Here is a 23,954-nt window from a genome sequence, read left to right on the forward strand (position 1 = left end):
TACGCATCCTGCGCCCTCGTGGCATTTGCGCATGCGTAAATATGCACAGCATCTTTGCACATGTGCACCGGGGAAAGGAATTTTGGGGCCCTGTTGACTGCCAGGAGGGCCCTTCCTTTTGCAGCCCTGAAGGATCCCCAAGGCTTCAGTCCAACCCTTCTCCTATATTCTTATGTCATATTCATTACATTAGAAAGCAGAAACAAAGCCTGTGGTCACATATTCCTTCCAAATAAGGGGTAGTTCACCTTTAAGTTATGTTTACTATATCCTTTTCTTAATTTTTTTTTTTTTAAATAGTTTTCTGCCTTCATTTTTTTTTGCTTCTGTCCACATTTCAGAAGGCATTCACTGAACCCCAGGAGCCAAGAAACCTATTGCTCTAACAAACAAGGAAAAGTAGTGCTCACCACTAATTTTTAAACCATTAAGCGGGGGTGCAACGAGGCTGTGACCACAAAATACATATAGACAATTACAAGAGTCCTCTGCACTCAACCCATTATCAATATATTTAAGACAGACATTTTGTGCATACTGCTACTGAAAAATGCCTTACCCTTTAAACAAAACAGGGATTGTTTGTCCATATATTGCAATATATTTAAGCTGGCCAACTACGTCAGTCATCCCATATCTGGCCAGTCCTATGCTCAATTTTATCTGATTCATTAAGAATTCTATTGCTTCATTATACATTTTACAAAGGGACTAAGTTTTACCTGCAACTTACTAGCTGCTTTCAAAGTAAAGATTTATTAGACACCAGTGGGATCACCTGACTATAGTTGGGAAAGGTGGGGGCTATTATAGTCAGGTGAAAGTTGCAGGTAAAACTTAGTCCCAGTAATAAAAAGATCAGTAATAAAAAGTAAAAATAACAATACATTTATAGCTTTGCCGAGTATTTATTTTTAAGAATGGAGTCAGCGACGCCCATTTGAAAGCTGCAATGAGTCAGACGAAAAAGGCAAATAACTATAGAAATAGAATAGAAACGTCCTGCTCTGTGAGCTAAACTGAGTAATAAATACCAGCCCACAGGGTCCGAGACTTGTAACTTAGGGCCTTGACAGAAAACTCACCTGCTGGAAAACTCTTCTCCCATGGGTGATGAATTGCCCGAAAATACCTGCCCTTCGGATTTCATTTAGGGTAAGGCCAGACGAGGAGATTCGGGGAGATTTTGTCGCCTGGCGACTTATCGCCACGTCTTTTGCGTGACTATCTCCCCGAACTGCCTCAGCGTTTTTTCCCCATAGGTTAGAATGAAAAGTCGCCTGCGCTAATGCACACGCGGCGATGCGTTTTCAATAGTCGCCCAAAGTTGCCTCACTGAGGCAACTTTGGGCGACTATTGAAAACGCATTGCCGCGTGTGCATTAGCGCAGGCGATTTTGCGCTGTATCCTATGGGGAAAAGACGCTGAGGCAGTTCGGGGAGATAGTCGCGCAAAAGATGTGGGGATAAGTCGCCAGGCGACAAAATCTCTCCAGGCGATCTGAATAGATCTGTCTTAGACCTTATAATACATACCTGAGCTGGTGGACAGAAGGGTCTCTGCATGTCATGGACTATTCACTGGAGTTATAGCTGCATATGGTTTGCCCAATATGTGTTCCTGAGTAAACCCTACACCTGACAAGCCCAACAAAGAATGAGTGATTTGTTATACATAACAAAAGCTACAGAATCAGACACAAGCACATCTTCCTTCCTTTGTCCAAATACCATAATTTAGCACACACATATAGATATGTATAATTATATATAACTTCCACCCACATCATGGAAGTATATATATTATGGACAATAAAAAAATTTTTTTTAACTATCCTGCCTAAATGTGCTGATTTGCAATGTGTGTTCTCTAAATGGAATTTTATATTTATATATGGTTTTTGTTTTGTTTTTTTGTTTTTTTATTTATTTTATTTATTTATTTATTTTTTGCTTTGTTGTGGTATTTTTGCAAAGGCAGTAATAGCTCTGGTCACTGTGCTCTTGTACAGAATTAATACTATGTATAAAAAAAAAACCCTCTGCTCTATACCATCTGCTCATTTGTAACCCTGTACTCTTGTGAGAACTTCAGTAGACATCTATCTGCTTAAAAAATATTCCATAAAAATGAAAGACTTTAAAGCAATATGTGGCATCTTTCCCAAATTCCTGTGTGACATTATTAGATAATCATGAATAATATTAAGTAGCCTGAAGTAGGATCTTATGGAACTACTTCTGTACAAAGCAGTACTGCTGTCATCTACTAGTCACCAACACAAAAATCGACCGATCATTCACAATCTACCAGTTGGAGCATCTGTGCTAAGAAAATCAGGTCCTGGGGATAATATAGCAATCATACCAAATAGTTTAGTAATGATTTCATCCCAGAGCCACTTTCTCAACATATCCCTGCATGCATAACTTCTCTTTGTTCCATTTAAGGAACAAATACTTTGTGGCCATGTGGTTATTTGAGCTCCCCACACCTATAGTGAACAATTTGTAGTTATGCCCTGACAGCTCATGAAATAAGTTTTCCTTTACATGTTAAAAAGCTTAGCTATTACCGTATATACTCGAGTATAAGCCGAGTTTTTCAGCATCCAAAATGTGCTGAAAAAGCGCCATCTGTTGGTTGTATCAAAGAATAACAGTGACTGCAATATCACACAGCGCCATCTGTTGGTTGTATCAAAGAATAACAGTGACTGCAATATCACACAGTGCCCTCTGTTGGTTATATCAAAGAATAACAGTGACTGCAATATCACACAGCGCCATCTGTTGGTTATATCAAAGAATAACAGTAACTGCAATATCACACAGCGCCATCTGTTGGTTGTATCAAAGAATAACAGTGACTGCAATATCACACAGCGTCATCTGTTGGTTGTATCAAAGAATAACAGTGACTGCAATATCACACAGTGCCCTCTGTTGGTTATATCAAAGAATAACAGTGACTGCAATATCACACAGCGCCATCTGTTGGTTTTATCAAAGAATAACAGTAACTGCAATATCACACAGCGCCATCTGTTGGTTGAATAAAGGATTAACAGTGATGGCAATATCACACAGCGCCATCTGTTGGTTATACGAAAGATCAGTGATGGTTTTATGACACACAGCACTCTCTGCACAATTCTCTGTCACCATCAACTTTGCAAAGAAGTCCGGTCGATCGTTGGGGGAGTCTCTTTGGCGGAAGGTGCGCTGCTGGGAGACAGGGCTGTAGTTGTGTCTAGGCTTATACTAGAGTCAATACGTTTTCCCAGTTTGCGTAGGTAAAATTAGGTACCTCGGCTTATACTCGGATCGGCTTATACTCGAGTATATACGGTATATGATCATATGGCTAAGTGTAATAAAATTCAATCACCACCTGTCCTGTAAATAGCTATTTGCATGTATGTGTTATCACATGTTTATTTTAAAGGGCACATTGTGCTTCTCTATCATATGGTTACTGTCACTTCAGAGATCTACTTGAAAATTTGCTCTATCAATACATTTTACTATCCCTGTTTGCTCACTTAGCTGGCAGTGTCATGACTGCCGTTTGAGAGATGGCTCCTCCCCATTAGTGCATTTTTTCAGTTGAGTTGGATTCTTGCAAAATCCTACCTGTTTAAATGTAAGCATTTAATCATCATAATTTTTCTAATAATCCAACCCACAAAAATGTGGTATAGTGGTTAATGTGCCTTCCACATGTTAAAAAAAAATGTGCTGGTTTAGGGCAAAGTAAGGTTCGAGCAGCAACAAATGGATGAATAATGGATTGTTACTGGGTATCAATCAAAGCTTTGGGTGTTTAACATATTAACAAGGGCAATTATGATTTTCCAACAAAAGGCAGCATTTTTGCATTTAGCTCCTAGTACTTGCTAGTAGTAAATGGTGTCCCTCTTTGGTTTCTATTTACTTGTGTTCTACTGTCAGTTGTGGCTCAGCCTACTGTGTGATGCTAACATTTTATAAACTGCTTTAAACTGACATATGGGTTAACCTGTGAACATGGCAAAAAATACTACTTCCTAGACAGATTGGGGGGGGGGGGGGGTGTATTTATTAACATTGCAGACAAACTGCACTGATATTGTCCATAGCAACCAATCCACAATTATATTTGAACAGTCACCTACACGTTAGAAAAAAGCAAAGTTCTGATTGGTTGCTATGGGCAACATCATCTGTGAAGCAGTGAGCTGGATCAGAACATTTTGTTACTGACTTATGGTGCTGTTTAACTTACTTTTGCTTTATAGTACTGGTTGACTTTCAGACCCCCTTCATTCACCATTTACATTTTTGAATATGTCTTGACCCTACTGCTCTTGCCCACCTTCACACCCTCAGCACCAGTTGCCTGTTTTCCATTTTAAGAGCTGTACCACCAGCTGACTCGTGTCTGTTTCAATGAAATGTTCAAAACTTCTACAGCACATTCCTCTTCTAGTGGGCTGCTTTCCTCTTACAACTATGGTACCAACTGCATCCACCCCATATCTCCTGTCCTCTACTTTTCTTTTTAATTCAGGAAATTCTCAGAATTGTACACAGTAAGAAAACTGAGTTTGTTGTTGTCCCTGCTTTGAAATGTAACATTTGTAGCAAGTCACAAAAAAAGAGGTGTCTGACCAAATGAGACCTAAAGCTCACCAGTAATTACATAGAGTTTGGATGCACATGCCCCAGACCTATAGCTTGAGGAGGGAATTCATGTCACAGTCAGTACCTTCTGTGGTTTGTAACATTTATAGCCCTGTTGGACAGGCACCACTTCCAGTGGCTTCATGCCATGTACACTTCTTGGTGCTTGTGATTGGATATGCAAAATAGAAAACTGTGGAAGAGATAAGGCTACTACTACAAAGCACTGTTTCTTGGCCTGCGTATAGGTGCACCCATTCTCTTGTGTGTTTGCTCTTGTGTATCTGTGAGTCACTGTGTAGGCCTGGGTACAGACATATGAAGCAGATTTTGCCGCAGAAATGCGCGAGTATGCATTTTCTCTGCACCCAGTCCGAAGCAGTGCCTCTGGGTGCAGACACACGAGTCATTGAATCGGATTGGCTGATTCTTGGCCTGTGTATAAGAGCATCTGCCCTGTATGGCACTACTCTGCCAATGAAAAAAAAATATAACCTTGTCTTAAGGTCACCATACACAGGCAGATATAAGTTGCCCACAGATTAAGTCTGCAGTTTTTTGGGCATTGTATGGGGCCCTCTGACGGGCTTTCCCGATCGATATCTGGCCTAAAGTCAGCAAGATGTAGATCGGACAAGGTTAAAAATCCTGTCTGGTCGAGGACTGCATTGGTTCATGATGAGGTCCTCAATCCACCTGCCTGTATTCTCCTCATAATGAGGAGTGGGCAGTAGGGCCCACGATCAAATCAGTCCTATATCGCCCATCTCAAGTTGGGCATATTGGGGAGTGTTCCACTCGTTTGGCGACTTTGCCACACAAGGGTATCTCTGTATGTATGGCCAGCATTATACAGGCAGATTTAAAGTTGTTTACCACTTGGGGGTGCCAGATGTTGGACTGCACCGGCCCGGGTTATTCCAGCAAGCAACACGGATCGCTCCTCTTCCGGCTTTTTCTTTCTTCTCGTGGCTGCGCATGCGCATTAGAGTGAAAAACCGAACTTTATCTAAAAAGTCAACTTTTTCATTCTACTGTGCATGCATGCGTCTGCCCCGGGAAATTTGAAAAAAGAAGAAGCCGGAAAAGAAGCTCTCCATGGTGTTCGTTGGAATAACCCAGGGCCAGTGCAGTTTTCTGCAGATAGGGCCACCGGCCAGGGGTTTCAGGTAAATAAATACATTCACTTGGGGGTTACATTTGGCACCCCCAAGTGGTAAAGAACTTTCCTTCTCCTTTAAGCTGCTCCTTCAAACATAGTCAGCAGCTCATCTTCCCATGTATGGGCTCTCCTATTTTGATGGGCCTGCTTTGACCTCTGTTATGATGTAATTGTTGGCTTTTGTTCTACGTTAAATCTACTATTTTAGGATTTGTTACTCTATATTGGAACCCACTCGCATTGCATTTCCAGACTCCTTCCCCACCATATACCCATGTTGGTTTTTCTGGGCAAGGGTTGTGCAGACGAGTAAGGCATATATTTTTTTGTTTTGTTTTCTTGATTTTTCTGTTGTTAATGGTTCCTTTTTTGTTCATAGATGAGGCTGGATCCCCTAACTCTTTCTTTGTCCGTCTGTATCTCCCTAGCCTCCCTGTCCCTTACTATCCTGGTTTTTATGGCAAAAAGCAAGTAAAAACAAAAAAATGTAAGGTTTTTAATATTTCTGACTTTATTTCAAATATTTCTGTTAATATAAAAGTATTTGAATACTTCTTGAAAATGCAATGAAAACTTTGGTGAGTCGGTTGGAATCTTTGGGGATTTTAAACATATAACTGAGAAAAGGCTCAAGTTACACAACAGATAAGCTCTGTAGAACATAATGTTATCTGTTATCCACTAATTATCCTGTGCCATATAGCATTTTTCTAAATTTTCACCATTGCTAGACAGCAGCTTGTTTATATGAACTATAGTAGTGTTTCTGAAGCAAACAGATCAGTTTTACCAGTGCAGTGCAACAGTACATGATATTTTCATTACTTTAAAGCACTTTCATTTTTTGGCTTTACTGTTCCTTTAAATATATGCTCACATCTTTACCCCCCAAAGCTGTCGAAATGATAACATGAATTTGCAACACTTCAAGCTGAAGTTTTGAAAAAAGCTAAAGGGAAGTAAGCATTACCTATCATTATAGCTGTTTTGGGGGTAGATAAGTATTTAAAAAATTTTCAGGCAATCTTCAAAGTGGGCAATTTGAGCTATTTAGGCTACTAAAAACTGCAACAGGCTAAGCACCTGAAATTGCCCCGTGTGCCATGAAATTGAATATGTAATATTCCTGTTGCATTTACCCTGATTTATTTTGAAGGTGACTTGGCTTACAGTTTTTAACTCATAGCACACAGATGTTTTATATGCCCTTCTCTTCTTTTGGAGAACCAGAGTTATCCAGTAGATGACCATGGTGATACAAATACCCTTGCCAACTGACAACCGTTTAACATTTATGTGTAAGTGAAGCTTTCTATTTCAGACATGAGTGGAATGCTTTGGCACACAGCTTTTTGAGCAATGGAGAGTCTACCACAGTGCCAATTGCCAGCAGTAAGAGAAGCAGTTGTTTGTGGCATTGGCATTTGGATCACAGTTGCTCTTCCTGAGAGGACCATAACAATTTGAACACCCATTTGCCATTGCTTTACTCTCGCCTTGGATACTACTGTCTCTTTGCTAGCTGGCCCAGACTTTTTTATTCCCACCTCATCTCTGCTGTTAGGTTGTGATTCCCATTTCAAGTAGGTAATATGGCCTGACAGACTGGAGGGCATAGTAGGACATCACTGGGAGTATGGACAGCATTGCAAATTGACTTTTCCACAGCAGGGACTCATTTGCCTTTCTCAAATCCTTACAAAACAAAACCATGCCAACCTAAGAATTCATCTTTACAAAACACAGTTCTAGGAAGATTTTTGCAGACTGGAAAGGCAGTGTAATTACCAGTACCCTTTTTAGGTAAGATTAAAATAAATGTATTAAATTGAATTTATTACAGCCTTGTGGGTGCCTTTCTAAATATACTGTGCTGTAAGTTAATTGCAGATGGGGTAAATTGATTGCGGGATAAGTATTTGTGTGGTGATGTGTAATTTTTGTCAAATAGCTTAATAAAGCCCCTCACATTTACTCTGATAATGTCTATGCTTCTGCCATCGTGTGGGTATATCCTGGGTATATTGATAATGGTTTTATATTAAAAGCCCCCTCCCCCCCCAAACCTGCTGCCAGTATCATTTGTTGATTGTGTAGTACTGGTTTTGATTAATAGAAACATTTTTTTGAAGGCTATGGCCACACAAAGCTGTTTTTTAGCCTGTGAACTCAGGCCGAGAAACACACATACTACTCGCCTTGGCCCTCTGTGGTGTCTGTAGTAACAGGCAGTGCCTCAGCAGAGTGGATTTCGGCACAGATACGCATGCCAATGCATTATTATGCAGAAATAGGCTCCGGTGATGATTTCTCTACAGACACAAGAGCAGGCCAAGGTAAATGGTTTGGCTAGGAAATGGCTACATGTCACTGTAGCCTTAAAAATTAACTTGTAATATGCTTCTTAGGCTTAATAACTCACCCCAGGCTAAACAAAAACTGGGCAAGCTACCTGTCATTATATTTAAAAGAAACCTCATGTCACAACTGGTACATTATAGAAATTTTCCCAAAACTGCCTCTACTGGAAGTTACAAGCAGTTTCTATAAAATGCCATTTTGAGTTTTTTTGGGCTTTTCTCCTCTGCTTGATATACTGTCTTTTCGATATCTTAAAGAAGGCCATACTGGCAATTGTGCCATATGTTTGGTGGCAAATTGCTTAGTGTCAGATCAGTGTCGGCAATATGCAGCGAAATAAGGCTCCATGTTTCGTAAAGTGGTTGTTCCTATTGTTTTCAAATAGTGCACTAAAAATTAATTTTCAAATTGCCCTTTTATTTTTAACTTTTTATAAGATTTAAGTTAAACTTTTACCTTTTCACCTTTTTATGTTTCTCAGGAACAAGGGAATCATCAACTTAAACTGGCCATAGACCCAGATTATAAGACTATATCGGACGAACGACCTTCAACAAATTAATTTAAAGTAGCTAAGAGAACAAACCACACAATGCTCGGGCCATTAATTGATCGGCTGCAAGTTATGTCCGAGAAATAGTAGTGTCAATCTCCCATTGATATCGTCAAATAGGCAATGCATGTAGAGATCTTATCGTTAGCCTATATAAGTCTTTAACCTGTCCAATTGACTGACCAATCGCCATGGTAAGAAAAATGTCAGGACAATCCACACACACAGTCCGAAAATAATATGAACCTTCTTTTCATATCTTGGTATCTTTGCGTCTATGGCCAGCTTAAGTGAACTATTTACATTTGATACATTAGTTGATACCTTTCTTAGTGCTTCCTCAGCTTTATTAAATTCAGTTGATATATTAGATGCTGGCATTCTTCAGATGCTGCTGAGAAATGTATCCACTAATGTAGAAGATTGCAACAACATAGCGAGTTTGCACATGGTTTACTGATTTCTTAGGCTGAAACCATTAAATTTAAACGTAAATCTTTGTAGGAAAGTCAAAAATAGAAAGCAATTGAAAAAAGTTATTATTGCTTGTGTACTATCTGAAAAAATAAACTGAATTGCAAAAGGAGTTTGAAAGGAGATATAATGATTGTATACAAAAAAAATGACACCAGTCAACCAGATGACCTATTGGGGCAGTATGTGGCAGAATTAAATATATAATAACAATATAATCCAGTTCCAATTTACATGCATACTGTTTATTCCTTTTTATCACTTTGTGTTTTCTTCATTAATCAACTGACCTCTTTCTTGTCCTGCTCTGATATACTACAAAATTACAACTAACCAGAACAGGAAAACTATACAATTAAATTGCATTCTGTTTCTTATTCCCCACTGCTATGTACTCCCTCTCATGATGAGTTTACTGCATTTGATGGGGTCATTTACTTAGTAGTGAAGCTCTACAGTGATTTGTGGATCATGGATAAAATGGCTGCCTCCTCCATGAACATTCCCCTAATGTCAGTTTTAGGATGCAGCATCAGTGGCTTTGTTCTCTGCAGTAGAGCTTTCTAGCCTAGGCTAGCCATACAGAGGCCCATCTGGTCTCTGTTTTTTCAGGATCCGGAAGAAATGTTTCACAAGCACAGAGTCCAAATCAGTGAACTGATTACATTGAGAGAGGTCAGGCTCTGTGAGGCCATCCACTGCAGAGCATAGCAGTGTAACCCCTTTCTGACCAAATAAAGAGACTTACTGAGCGTAACTCTCTTAATCCTTTCCAAGCCCTGGATGGAGAGAGCCTGTAGTGTGGCACTGTTAACCCTTCCTAGGCTAGAATAAATCACGGCATCTATACCTAAGTTCATTCCAGTGTAGTAGACTAGTAGCAACTTCAGTATCTTGTCCATTTGCATTTCCCCACTATTCTATGAAGTCTGAATAAGCTGTGGGGATGTTGTGACCCAGTCACCTTCCAGGCAGAGGGATCCAAGATAAAAGCTTCCTGTTCACCGAAGGCAATGTGGTTGATTTAAAACAATGAGAAACGTTGCTGGTAATTTTTCACCAAATAGTCTAGCTGAAAATCTTTCCAACTGGCTGCTAGTAGTTAGTATGTCTGTAGTTTGCAGCTATGATTGGATGCCAGCTTCAGAGTCTTGTCTGCACCATAAAAGGTGGTTAGATTGTTTTGTTTGAGTGTGGTATAGAGGTTAGGGTTTTCTGTCAAGGTGTTTGAGTCAGTGCCCTTTAACTGTAATAGTAAACAAAGTGAGGTGAAAAAAGTCAATTTTGCAAGTTGTGAAAATGTCATACATTGTCTTTCGTTAGTTAGTGCTATATAGCACAAACTGATTGCCTTTTTTAACATTTCAAATGATTGTGTTTGTGTGTGTGTACACATGCACACACATGCAGACACATATGCATTCCAACAACCTTTCGTTGTGGCTGTGTGAGGGTTAATGGCGATCACTCCCCATTTGGATGTCACTGTGTCCCCACTGCTGCATGACCCACTTCCACACGCTGTATCCAGGCAACATACTTCTGTTCCCCCCAGCCTTACCTCATGCAATGCCCAGTACATCTGTATCTTGTGCAGAATGTGAGTGACATAAACTACCTATGAGCATACTATACATTCTGTGCTGTATAATGATGCTGAGTATCTTTGCACACCCTTTCTCTGTTCCAAGCTGTGTATTTTATCTGCATGTCTGACAGATCCTGGTTCCAGCAGGGAGCAGCTAATCTGTGCACACAGGAGGAAGCAGATAAATAAAGGATGAGAGAGGAGATAGGACAGGCAGCAGTAAGGGAGGGAAGGAAGGAGTTACTGTGTACAGGCCTTTGTAGTGAGAAAAGCAGTGGAGACCGACATCTGTTTGCAAGGTTAGATTAGTACGATTGCTTATTCTGCAATGTTAGGTCTCTATCTCCTGAGTCAAGCTGACCACATAATTAGTGACAATTGTCACACACAACTCTTGCTTATGCTAATGCATTCAACTATCTTTAAAAAGTATACATCTGTATATTAGTTCTCTTATTTCACGTTGGAGCTGCATATTAATACCAAGACATTTGATCAAAATAAGTGGAATATATTTTTTTTTTCTCACATTCCGCAAGTGACCTTTTTACTATTCCGTAGCTATTAGGGAGAGACCCGGAAATTTATTTAAATAGATAGGCACTATATCTTGATGTTTGCCTTTGAGGGTCCATAGGTGTATGTAGGAATGATGATTATATCTCTTTCGTATACCAACAAAGACGTATATTTGAAGCAAAACATATTGAATCATCTGGCAGCCACACCCATGGTCCATTTGAAAAGATTGGTGTGATTTGTTTCAGATATGTCAATAGAATCAGTTGTTCCTGTAAAGATTTTATAAAAAGAAGAAAATTACATTTTTTATTCTTCAGCACTATCTCCATTCATATCTCAGAATTAACTAGATCCTACAGAATCTAGCCTCTACAGAAGCTTTCACATACCTGTAACTATGGTGAAAGCCAAAAGCATTAAGCCAACCCACACACATTTATAACATATTTTTTTATGTATGAATACATCATCAATATCTCTCCAAATAGGCCTTGGGTAAATAAGGGGTAAATAATGTTAAGCATTCAGATCACTGGATGTGTCCGTTTTCATAATCAAAATTGGGGTTCCTTTGTCCCCTAGAGATGTATTAATATATGAAGATTTAAATGTGCAATAGTTGGTCAAAGTGGATTTCCCAATCTGTGTCACTCTAATTGTAAGGTTTTAGTGCAACATATTAAAACTCAAACTCTTTATGTTAAAATTGAGAACAACCATTATTACCCACTGCTCGTCTTTGGTTCATTCCAATTTTTGTCAGTCCTATTCTTCATAGGAGAGGCAAAAGAATTATTCTCTATAGGGCAGGTTTTCCAAAAAATTTTAGGTGGTAATTCCATTAAATAAAATAAAATAAATTAATAAGATGTGTTGTAAAACACAACAGAACACTGTTTGGTTAATGGGTTACAATAATTAAGATAAAAGGTTTTTTTCACTGTTATAAATAGGCCATGCATGCCCATATGTTTGCTGCTTTTTTTCCCCTCAACTAATTTTATTTAAGGAATAATGTTACATAATGACACGAGCTATACCAATACTATAATTTTTGTAATCCCAACCCACAGTTAGTGAATTGCTGACAGGGAGTATGATAGCAACCTCTAGTGGTGATGTCCTTTGTATTGTTGGTCATGGATACTGCCTCCACCGAGGCAAGCTAAATTCTTAATCTGTGCACCCAGAATGATATACCCTTGTATTATAGAGTAAATAGCCTTAGTACGAGCCCTTTAAGGTGGCCATAGATGTAGAGATCCATCTCTCCCCGATATACCCACATTGAGGTCAGTGATATCGGGCTGATCCGATCGTGGGCCCTAGGGCCCAAAGATCGGATCATAATGCATCCGATACAGACAGTCGGATCGCGGGACCGTGTAAATGCACAGATGCAGCAGTGATCCAACAGGATTTTTTTAACCTGCCCGATCGAGATCTGTCTGACTTTCTGCCAGATATCGATCAGGGAAGCCTGTCGGATGGCCCCACACACGGGCCAATAAGCTGCCGACTCGGTCTGTCGACAGCTTTTATCGGCCCGTTTGTGGGGGCCTTTAGTCTCACCACCACAAATGCAGTCACAAATGCGTTCACTCAGCTCACACTAATGAAACTCCTAAAGTTTTAATCTCCTAAATCTACCTTGGTCTTAAAAGTCAAACGGAAATGACTTTGTTTTTTTGCCAACTCAAGCAAGCATGAATCTTGGTAGTTCCAGAGCGGCTGTAATAACAACCACCAGTTTTTGATTCCCTACTGCAATATATTTGAATGAGATGTTTTGCACAATGCATGCTCTCTGGCAAACAAGGGGTTATCTGATTAAGCTCTGCAGGGTTTTTTTCTCTATTAACCAGGATAGGGTTGCCTGCCAGGATGTGGTTCCCTGGCTGAGTGCTTTCTGCCTCAGAGCATTCTGGGAGGAGGGCAGCTATAATTAGGCCTGTGCCTGGAATGCACTGACTGCTCTCTCCTCTCATCACTGCACCATCTGTCTGCCCCCAACCCCCCCCTCAACATATAAAAACGCATACACAGTTGCAATACAAGCACGCTTCCTGATGAGTGCATAGGTATATGAGAAATTATTGGCTATATTTTGGCTTTTGGTATTGTAATGAGCATCCTGTGTTCCATAGCGCCTAAAACCAAAATAAAACTTTACAGCTTAATATATCTGATAAGTATGCTGCAATACCAAGGCTAGTTCATTAATTAAACAAGTATGCTCTATTACAAGTATCTTCATTATCAACCCCTTTAATATCACTTAGTGTTTGCTCATCTTGATCCTAGGCAGGTTCATGTATTGTTTCTACTTCTCTATTGACCTCTACACCTGGTACACCCCTGCATGTATTCTTTTTATTGCCATTCCTCTCCGATATTCTCTGTATGTGTGTCTGTATTTTCTTCCATGGATTTGTCCATCTGCATGTATCATCTGTGCTTTTTCCTTTTGACTTTTTCCTCCCAAGTAATTCCTTCCCCATAAGACTTGTAATGTTTATTTCCTTTTCTCCTTGTATTCCCATTTAATGTGCATCTTTCTAACCTTCCGTAGATTCACCCTCACCCTTTTGCAAAACACCACATTTCTGTGTGGTCTATTCTGCCTTTTAATTGCTCACATCCAGTGACCTGCTGAGGTCCAGAGACTAATGATGGAAAGTGAGTGAAGAGGGGGAAAAAGAGGGGTGGAGGGAAAACGGACACTCTTACCTGATTGTAATAGCCTACCTGCAATGCTTTGAACTTCTGCATTGTGGTTTCCATACATCATACATTCCTAAATTTCTGTGCAAAGTGTACAAGTGAAAACCCTTTACATGTTATATGAATGTCCTCCTTTGATGCAGCGTAAAACACTAGGTTCTAATTTTTGTTTTAAAGCAGGGGTCCCCAAATGTAAAAAGAGTTGGGGAGCAATACAAGAATGAAAAAGTTCCTTTGGGTGCCAAATAAGGGCTGTGATTGGCTATTTGGTAGCCCCTATGTGGACTGGCAGCCTATAGGAGGCTCTGCTTGGCACTATACTTCGTTTTTATGCAATTAAAACTAAACACTAACTTCCGAGCCTGGACTTAAAAAATAAGCACCTGGTTTGAGGGCACTGAGAGCACCATCCAAGGGGTTGGAGAGCAACGTGTTGCTCACAAGCTACTGGTTGGGTATCACTGCTCTAAAGGATGTAAAGGGTGGTATTTTAATTTGACATGTGGCTCTTGGTTTGAGTTTTCCAGTCTGTTAAAGGCCTCTGCTGATGGATATGTTCTGTGGAACATTGCCATGCTAGCAAATGTGTTAGTGGAGCATTATCAAAGGGAAAGTTACACCAATAAATGAAAGTGCTTCAAAGTAATGAAAATATCATGTACTGTTGACCTGCACTCGTAAAAATGATCTGTTTGCTTCAGAAACACTAATATAGTTCATATAAACAAGCTGTTGAATCGCAATGCCGGAAATTGAAAAAAGGCTATATGGCACAGGATAATTAGCGGATAACAGATAACATTATGTTCTACAGAGCTTATTTGCTATCTGCTGTTTAACTTGAGCCTTTTCTCCTTTGAATTGTTGCCCCCATGGCTACACTGCAGATTATCTCTATAAACAATAATAGTATTTCTGAAGCAAGCATATCAGTTTTACCAGTGCAGTGCAACACTGCATTATATTTTCATTACTTTAAAACACTCATTTTTTTACGTTGCTGTTCCTTTAAATATGCTTTTTATTAAGACACTGGTGATATGGACCATCCACTGTCAGTGACAACATAGGTATGCCAACATGTATGTAAAAGTCCAAAGAGTGAAGCAATTTAACATGGTTTTGCATTCAAATAGGCCAAAACATAAATCTGCTTCTGCAGATGGAATGCTTCAGCTTAGGTTTTTCCTGCTGAGTATTATGCAATTTTGACAAGGAATTAAGGCAGTGGTGTCTAACCTGTACTCCAGTGACCAGCACAAATTTGATCCCCATGTATGTAATAAAAGGCAACAAGTTTGCCCAGGAGCCATAACCCATAGCAACCAATAAGATGGTTTAAAACTGATGACCCGTAAATGCTTCCTGTTGAATGGTTCCTATGGTTTACTGAACCTGTGCAAATGTTGTGTCTTTTATTTCATACCCTATAAATTGTATCACTTTTTGTCACTTTTCCATGTCTGATTGCATGCCACAGTAATGATTTATACATTTTCTTGCAGAGGTTGTTTATTTGGCAAGGTCAGTTTCTCCAAGCTATTGGGGACTTTGAATTACCTGTACCTTTCTAACTTCACTCTGCAGTTTCATGGATAATTAAAGCTATACAAGACGGTTCTGTGGACCCCGATCATACATTCATTTAACTAGCTAAGCAAATGTCTCTTTTCAGATATATATCCCTGATATGTGTTGTATTTTTAGATGTTCATTAGTGACAGACACTCTGTTTACAGGCCAGTCTTTATTTATACTGGTTGGACACTGGCTTGCAGACAACACCTGGACTTTGAAGTGTTGAGTGCCAATAAGAAGGGAGGAAATAAATAGGAGTAAAGACAATTGAGTAGTATCAAGAATGTTTATCAAGAAAGTAAAGAGATTTAAAATGGTATATGGTGGTGTTTTGGATTCAGATGGAGAGACGGCATGAAGCCTTGAGAAGAGGTGTGAGGAGATCATGGGATTAAGTTGGAGGAAGAGAGCACAGCCCTGAGGAGAGGTCTTGTGTCTGTGTGGAGGAGAGACACATTATATATACACCACTCTGCAGGATATTGAGAAACAGATAACAGGAGAGAGGAGGAGAGGCAGGAGCAGAAAGACAGCAGGGGAGAAAGAGAAAAGAGGGGGAGGAAAGAAGACAGGAGGGAGGGACAGAAAGAAGAGGAGAGTGAGTGGGTGATAGAGGAGAAGTGTGGCAAGGACAAAGCTGAAGAGAGGGAGGAAAAGCGTAAGGTAAAGTTAGTGAATGGCACGTGAGCTGATAAATGGGGACATACATACAAAGATTTAACACAATCAGATTTATTTTGACTGATTGTTTTTTCACCCTTCATAAACAATGTTAGATGAAATTGTGGGTTTATATTGTTTACAGTGTTTTTTACATATTACACTGGAATATGTGCATATATTTTAATAAAAGCAAAACGAAATACTAAATTCACATGCATCAATAATGCTATTTCAGCACTGCTATTTAAATCATCTAAAGTTTTTAAAAAAAAAAAAATATTCCTGACTCCTTTCCTTTTTTTTCCCAAACAGATCTTGGCACTAAAGGCCTTGGATCCCCAGGCTTGGAAAATGGAGAAGTTACTGCTGAAAGGCGATCCCTTCACTCCAAGGAAACTGAAAGAAACCGCAGAGTGACCCTGGTCTGCAGACACCCAAGATCAAGGTGAGAAATCTGTTTTAAACAATTTTAGAAGAATGTTAGTCAATTGTTTTTAGTCCAATTGTATTAATAGTTAAAGGTGGTCATAGACGTTAAGATTTTTAAAATGTTTTTTTCGGTATCGTAGGACCAAGCCTATCCTGAAACGATTGTTTAAATGTACAATTTGTCCATCAACTAAAACAGCCATTTTAAGCAATATAGTCTAGTTGAAGCTATGAAAACTGGGTAGCTGTCTGCTTGGCCCTGTAAACAATTGGACAATGGATAAATTTCACTGTGAACGATTAAAATTTTCTAAATTGTCGGACATAAATTCGTCTGATGCACGATCGGTGTTCACTCACGATAATTTGACAGATGTGATGGATCACACTAAAATTGGTCGTTGGGGGAGAGAAAAATATTAACGTCTATCTCCGCCTCAATATCTTCTTTTCCAGCTGCCATTTGAATATAGAATTGTGTGTGATGTTCCTACAGGCGAAGTTTTTGTCCCATGTCAACTCACTTTACTGTCTCCAACACTTCATTCTTGGAACTGATAATATTCTCATTACAGGAATTTTAGATGGTAGCACTTTATCAAATAAGAATGTACAGTGCTAAAAAAAGAATACAAATATACAAATCAATTAGCACTTGTATTTTATAGCTTTCATAGAAAGCGTCTTATCGCAATTTCTTTATTTAGCCCATTGTGTGCCACAGGATAATTGAAAATTTTCTCTGTTCACAGAGACACCAAATACAGTGGAAGAAGTGGAAAACTGCAGAGTAAGTACACAGCAGCCAAATGTCAAATCTGCTTTCATCCCCAGGTTGCTTTTTGTGGAATATTTTAGGATGCACCCCACAAGAAATCCATGCAGTCCCCTGAAATGCCTTAATCATAGCTTCATTCAACTATTGTATTTGTGTATAAATCACCCTGAGGGCAGCTTGCTAATTCCTTAATGTATTTACCCTAGAAAGTTTTGCAACTACTCTTTATTCCATAGAATCTTTTATAACATTATGTGCATATACTGTGCATTCATTCACTTTTATCATATTTTTACATTTGTACTTTAGATGCCTCTCTGGCCCATCCGGAACCTCATCTCTGCTCATCACTAGAAGATGATTCACGATCTCCGCGTAATGAAACCTGGAGCCGTGCCAACAAGCCACTCTGCCGCCCATCAGCAGTACCCCCCAGGCTGGGAGTAGATGGAATCATCGCTTTGTTGAAGAGCAAGTGTGGTAATGGACGTGTGAATCTACAGCCTGTAGTAAGGTTGATGGACATCATGAAAGATCTCAGCCAATTGTCCAGTGATCTACAATCTAGTGGAGTACGTTTGGATTGCACCCGTGTTGTAATCTCACCTTCAGAGTCAGATAATACAGAACCAGGATTACAGTATAGTTTCTTCTCATCTCAGAGTTTGGCAAGTAGTCTAAGAAGCCCTGAGGAAAAGCTATCTGAGACCGTGGAGAAAGAGCTAGTTCCTGTTTCTGCCAACCCAGACTCAATGGAATCTGCCAGTTCAGAGGTCTTGAGAGAATTAGCAGCTCTAGCTTGGATGGAACCTCAACAAATAGAGAGTGAAGGAGAGAAGAAGGAGAGGATTGGGAGAAAACTGGAAGAGGTCGAAGACACTAGAGGCCAAAAGGAAGAGGCATCAAAAGAACATGACCACACTGAAATGAAAAATGTGGGGTCTACGGAGGAGCAACTCATTAAACAGGAAGATGATGAATCAAGTGAGGAACCAGATGAAAATAAACATGAGAATGGGTCAAGGGAGGAACAAGATGGAAGTAAACAGGAAGACGATTCTGGAGAGGAGCAAGAAGACCCCAAACAAGGAGAGGAATCCTCGGGAGATGATCAAGAAGAGAGCAAACAAGAGGACTCATCTGAGGAAGAACAGGGGGAAAGTAAACAGGATGAAGAATCATCTGAGGATGAGCAGGATATAGAGGCTGGGGACAATAAGGCAGAAGATCCAACAGATGTCAAAATGGAAGAGCAGAGTGATATAACATTAGCCCAGGAAGATCAACTTAGTTTGAAAGAAATGGGTATAAAAAGGCTGGATGCTGGTCTGAAAGATCAGTCATCTGATGAGGAAAGCAGGGAAGATGAAGGAAAACAAGAAGAGAAATCAGTAGAAAGGGAAATGCTCATGGAGACACAAATGGAGCAGTTGCCTTGGATGCTGCCACTCTTTTCTCCCTCAGTTGATAACATCAGAAGAATGTCCTTTTCTCCCCGTGGAAGATTTGGGCACAGAGGTCGCAGGGGTGATAGACCTGGAAGAGGACGACGAAGAAGACCAGGCAGGCCACGAGCTTCAGAGAGCCTTTCACGGGCTTATGTTATGCCACCCTACCACCGAACCTCTGAAGAGCCAAGGGCATATCGGCTCCATGAACAAAACTTAGATTTTACACAGTGCATTAACCATCCCCCAACCGTGGAAACACCTAAAGAAGAAGGTCCACCTAAAAAGCCAAAACGCAAGGGAGCCCGCAAGATGGTTGTTCGGATTGCAAAAATCCCCATGCCTGTGGGTAGGAGAAACAAAACAAGCTACAAAGTGTCTTCTTTCAGCAGTACATTGAGTGTAGAAGGAGGAGAATTGATAGGTGGATCTGGCCCAGGTCCTACATCACTTCTCAAAATGAAGAATAATGGGCGCAATGTTGTCATGGTGTTTCCACCTGGGGAACTCCCCATCATTCTTAAAAGGAGGAGAGGAAGGCCTCCAAAAAACCTTGTGCTAGCACGTGAAACTCCTCTAATGCTGCCCCAGCCACCCCCCAAAGAACCAGCAGCACTGCCCCCTCCAACTTCCCAACCTCCCACACCACTACCAGAGGGTGAAATGGTGAAGAAGCGGAGGCGAAGGAAACAGAAGCTTCCATCTCCCCAGCCATCATATGTGGCAGATGCTAATGACAGCAAATCTGAATATAGTGATGTGCTGGCAAAGCTTGCTTTTCTGAACAGACAAAGTCAAACGGCTGGGCGCAATTCACCTCCCCGCTGCTGGACTCCAACTCTGCCAGAGTCTGTACACCAAGCACCTGACACTCAGAGCATTTCACAATTTCTGCACAGAGTGCAGGGTTACCGCAGACGAGGTGGCCGTGGAGGTGGCCCAGGCCGGCGAGGAGGATGTAACAGCCATAACCCAGAGTTGTCCCGTTGTTCCTTCAGTGACTTTTTTGAGGGTATTGGTAAAAAGAAGACCAAACCAAGGTCTGTTGACCCTCTAAAGCCACGGAAACGGAGACAGCCACGAGTGGAGCCAGATCCCAATGCTAAACCCAAGCGCAAGAGGAGATCACGTAAGAATGGTGCTCTTCTTGGTGAAATTGGAGGAGAGGGTAGTTTAGGCTATCAGGGTACATCTGAGTGGGGACCTGAAGGTAAAGGAACACCGTGGGCAGCTCAGCTTTCTCACAGCCAGTCAGGTGGTAGACACTGCAGTTATCAAGGGCCTGAAAACAGGGGATTTTCCTCAATGCACAGCGGATCCCCTAACAGACCCAGTTACTATGCAGGAGCTGGATCAGTGTCCCATGCTGAGGGTGGAGGGCAGGACCGCCACAGCCTCTTTACTGGGTATTTCCGCTCCCTCCTGGACTCAGATGATTCTTCTGACCTTGTAGATTTTGCCATGGCTGCCCAGAGACAAGAAGCCCGCAAATCAGCATCAGCCTTCTCTGGATCCTCATCTTCCCCTAACACCCGATCACTCCAGTCCTATCCCAACTCTAGGGGCACTAAAGCCAGCACTCAAGAATCCACATACCAAAGCTCAGCACCGGCCAGGCAGCAATTTCCACCCAGTCGAGGGTCATCAAATTATGCAGCATTGAATCAACAAGACTGCCATGGCTCTGATGCCTTCCAGAAGCTGGTGTCTCGCTCACCCAACTCTCATCATACTGGGGGCTTTGGCCAATATAGTGGTTTCTCTGGAAGTGGTGCTCAGAGCCTTTCTAGCCATGGACTTTTTGCACCCAACAAACATTATCCCTCTGGACCCCCAGATTGTGCAAGCAACAAGGACTGTAGTTTCTCATTCAGTGGAGGTGGCAACAGCCTCCCTTCCTCACCGGGCAGTGCTCATAGTGGCACAGGTTTCAGCCAGCAGCAGCTACAATTGCCTGTTGTAGGATCTGGAGTCAACATGTCCAAAAACCCTTTCTTTAATACATCAGAAGTACCCCCTTTTCCACCTCTAAGGAGCGAGAGTCGATCAGGCACCTCCTCACCTGCCAATTACATGCTCCCTAAAGCTCCTGGGTCACTCTTCCCTGGGGAAAATAGTCGTACCTTTCCAGGGACATCAAATCAGTGGGGTTTTAGGCAGGGTTACAGCCAGAATGATTGGGGTCCTGACAGTTTTGGACAGCTGTATGGTTCTAATTTTGATTGTCACATGACAGAGTCCAATGTTATCTTAGACATTAGCAACTATACTCCCCAGAAAGCCAAACAAAACACAGACAACATTTCTGAATCATCCTCTGACAGCACACAGTACACGCAGCCTGCGGCTGGCTATCGCAGAGCCAACAGTGAAGCCTCATCTAGTGAAGGGCAATCCAGCTTATCAAGCCTAGAAAAGTTAATGATGGATTGGAACGAAACATCCTCTGGCCCTGGATACAGCTGGAACCAGAGTGTTCTCTTTCACCAGACTGCTAAATCTGGTAGGGGGAGAAGGAAGAAGGCTGATATTTTTGAACCCTCACACCCACAACACCATCACATGGGCTTCTCCTCATCCTCTCCTTCTTCCTCCTCTTCCTCAGCTGCTGCTCCCCCAACAGGCTTTCCTAGTAAACGAGGAGGTCCAAGAGGTCCGAGGGGTGGTCGAGGTGGTGGCTGTTCCACAAGCAGGAAAGAGAGAGGTTCAGGAAAGGCTAAATTTGTTCCCAAACCACCAGCTCCACCTCCAACATCCTCTGTGAGCTCTCTGTTCCAGGAGTCCTCAGACCTAGGATTGGACTGCTATAGTGGAGATAGTAGCATGTCACCTCTGCCATCTCACTCACGGGCATATGGTGTAGGAGAAAGAGATCCCCCTTGTGACTTTTCTGGACCTTATTCCATGAACCCTTCTACCCCTTCTGATGGCACATTTGGTTTCCAGAGTGACTCCCCTGGGCTGTGCCCTCCCACAACAGAGATAGATCCTGGAAAACACTTCTCTCACCTCCCACCATCCGGAAGTGCCGCCACTGGTGCCCCACATCCTCCTCCACCACCTGGCCTGGGTTATGAACATCCCATGCAAGACTCTCCTTTTTCTCCCAACTGCTCCCCTACACTTGAGTTACGGCCAGGGGAGGGAAGGAAGCTAATACCCTCTTCTCATTCATCCTGTGATCCCCTTAAACACAGTTTGCCTCCACACTTGCCCTCTTGCCGTGAGCAACTACCAACCCAACCATCCACCCATCACCGCTATGAGCCCCCCAGCTGCAAAAATGCTGGTTACTGGTACCCCCCTCGCAGCCCTCCTTATGATGGAAAAGGAGGCTTACTTTCAGACTTTATGGGTAGACGGGGGGAGGGAGCATCTTGTTTGAGCCCTCACATCCCCAGCCCTAAAAGGGACAAAGAGACACTGGACATGATGAGAGGACACCACAGAGCCCCATACCCTTGCCCGTTGCTCAGTGATATCACCCATTCCCCTGTGCAAAGAGACTCCATGGTGCAACTACAGGAGACCTATCGCTACCCAGCCTTTCCCCCCCAAGGACCCCCAGTGCTGTCCCCTCCCAACATGAAGGGCGGGTTTCTGGGACCTGAAAATATTCCTGAAGACAACTTTACAGTCACCTCTCTTTAGTGGGGTGACTTGTCTGGAGTTAGCAGGAGCAGCAGAGGCCATGGGGTGAGGTGAGAATTGGAAAGTGAACAATATCAAGTGATTTAAGAAGGATATGTGTTTGCATTCTTCAGTTAGATTTTTGTGAACGTGCTACACATTTTCTATGAAAAGATTTAGTATCTTGTGTAACTATAGCTGTAGCAAACTTACACAAGCAGAAACTGTAGCTATAATGCAAACAACCTATATAAAAGCATGTTATTGCTTCATTGTACAGCCCTAGGAACAAATGTAGACTGTAAGTTTACTTACAGTCTACTGAAAAGAAGTACAGGTATAGGATCAGTTATCCAGAAACCCATTATACATAAAGTTCCATATTACGGAAAGGGTGTCTCCTATAGACTCCATTTTATCCAAATAATCCAAATTTTTCTTTGTAATAATAAAACAGTAGCTTGTATTTGATCCCAACTAAGATATAATTAATCCTTATTGGAAGCAGAACCAGCCTATTGGGTTTATTTCATGTTTAAATCATTTTCTTGTAGACTTAAGTTGTAACGATCCAAATTACGGAAAGATCCACTATCCGAAAAACCCCAGATCCCGAGCATTCTGGATAATAGGTCCAATACCTGTACAGACTATTCTAACAATTTTCCAAACTATATTTATGCTTAGTATATCAGCAGTTTGCATTTAGTTATATACTTCTTGTGTCTGTTTAATACAGTTTTTTTGTTCACATTAAAGTGATACTGACACTAAAAAAATTATTTTTAAAATATTAATCTGCATTAAAAATTAAAGGGGTGGTTCACCTTTAAAGTAATTTTTATTATGTTATAGAATGACCAATTCTAAGCAACTTTTCAATTGGTTTTCATTATTTATTTATTTTAGTTTTATAGTTTTGTCTTTTTTTTCTGATTCTTTGCAGCTTTCAAATGGGCGTCGCTGTCCCCATCTAAAAAAACAAATGCTCTTTAAGGCTACAAATGTATTGTTATTGCTGAGCCTTCTATTTAGACTCTCTCCTATTCATATTCCAGTCTCTTATTCAAATCAATGCATGGTTGCTAGGGTAATTTGGGCCCGAGTTACCAGATTGCTTAAAATGCAAATTGAAGAGCTGCTGAATAAAAAGCTAAATAACTCAAAAATCTTCAAAAATAAAAAATTAAAACATATTGCAAATTATCTCAGAATATCATTCTCTACTAAAAGTTATTTCAAAGGTGAACAACCCCTTTAACTGTAGGTCATGTTGATAGTTCTGCTTTTGTAAGTGTCACTTGAAGTTCCTAAACCTGACTGTTTTTGCCAACCTGACTGTGTCCCTTCTTAACCTGTCAGAGTTTCTAATGCTAATG

At 41.1% G+C, this 23,954-nt stretch overlaps 1 protein-coding gene across 2 annotated transcripts in view; it reads left to right on the top strand.

Annotated features, from left to right (window-relative positions):
* ahdc1.L (AT-hook DNA binding motif containing 1 L homeolog) overlaps window positions 1-23,954 on the top strand; it is a 56,840-nt gene that overhangs the window by 24,470 nt on the left and 8,416 nt on the right. The window contains exons 2-4 of one of the 2 annotated variants that reach the window (XR_001934384.2): window positions 16,603-16,735; window positions 17,472-17,509; window positions 17,807-22,646. Coding sequence is in view for 1 of the 2 variants with exons in the window: in XM_018246427.2 (XP_018101916.1) it covers window positions 16,603-16,735; window positions 17,472-17,509; window positions 17,807-22,596 (4,961 nt within the window). In the remaining variant the exon portion in view is untranslated. The remainder of the gene's footprint in view (window positions 1-16,602; window positions 16,736-17,471; window positions 17,510-17,806; window positions 22,647-23,954) is intronic. The other variant, XM_018246427.2, reaches the window with a different exon arrangement.

Source organism: Xenopus laevis, chromosome 2L (assembly GCF_017654675.1).
Source record: "Xenopus laevis strain J_2021 chromosome 2L, Xenopus_laevis_v10.1, whole genome shotgun sequence".
Taxonomy (NCBI): domain Eukaryota; kingdom Metazoa; phylum Chordata; class Amphibia; order Anura; family Pipidae; genus Xenopus; species Xenopus laevis.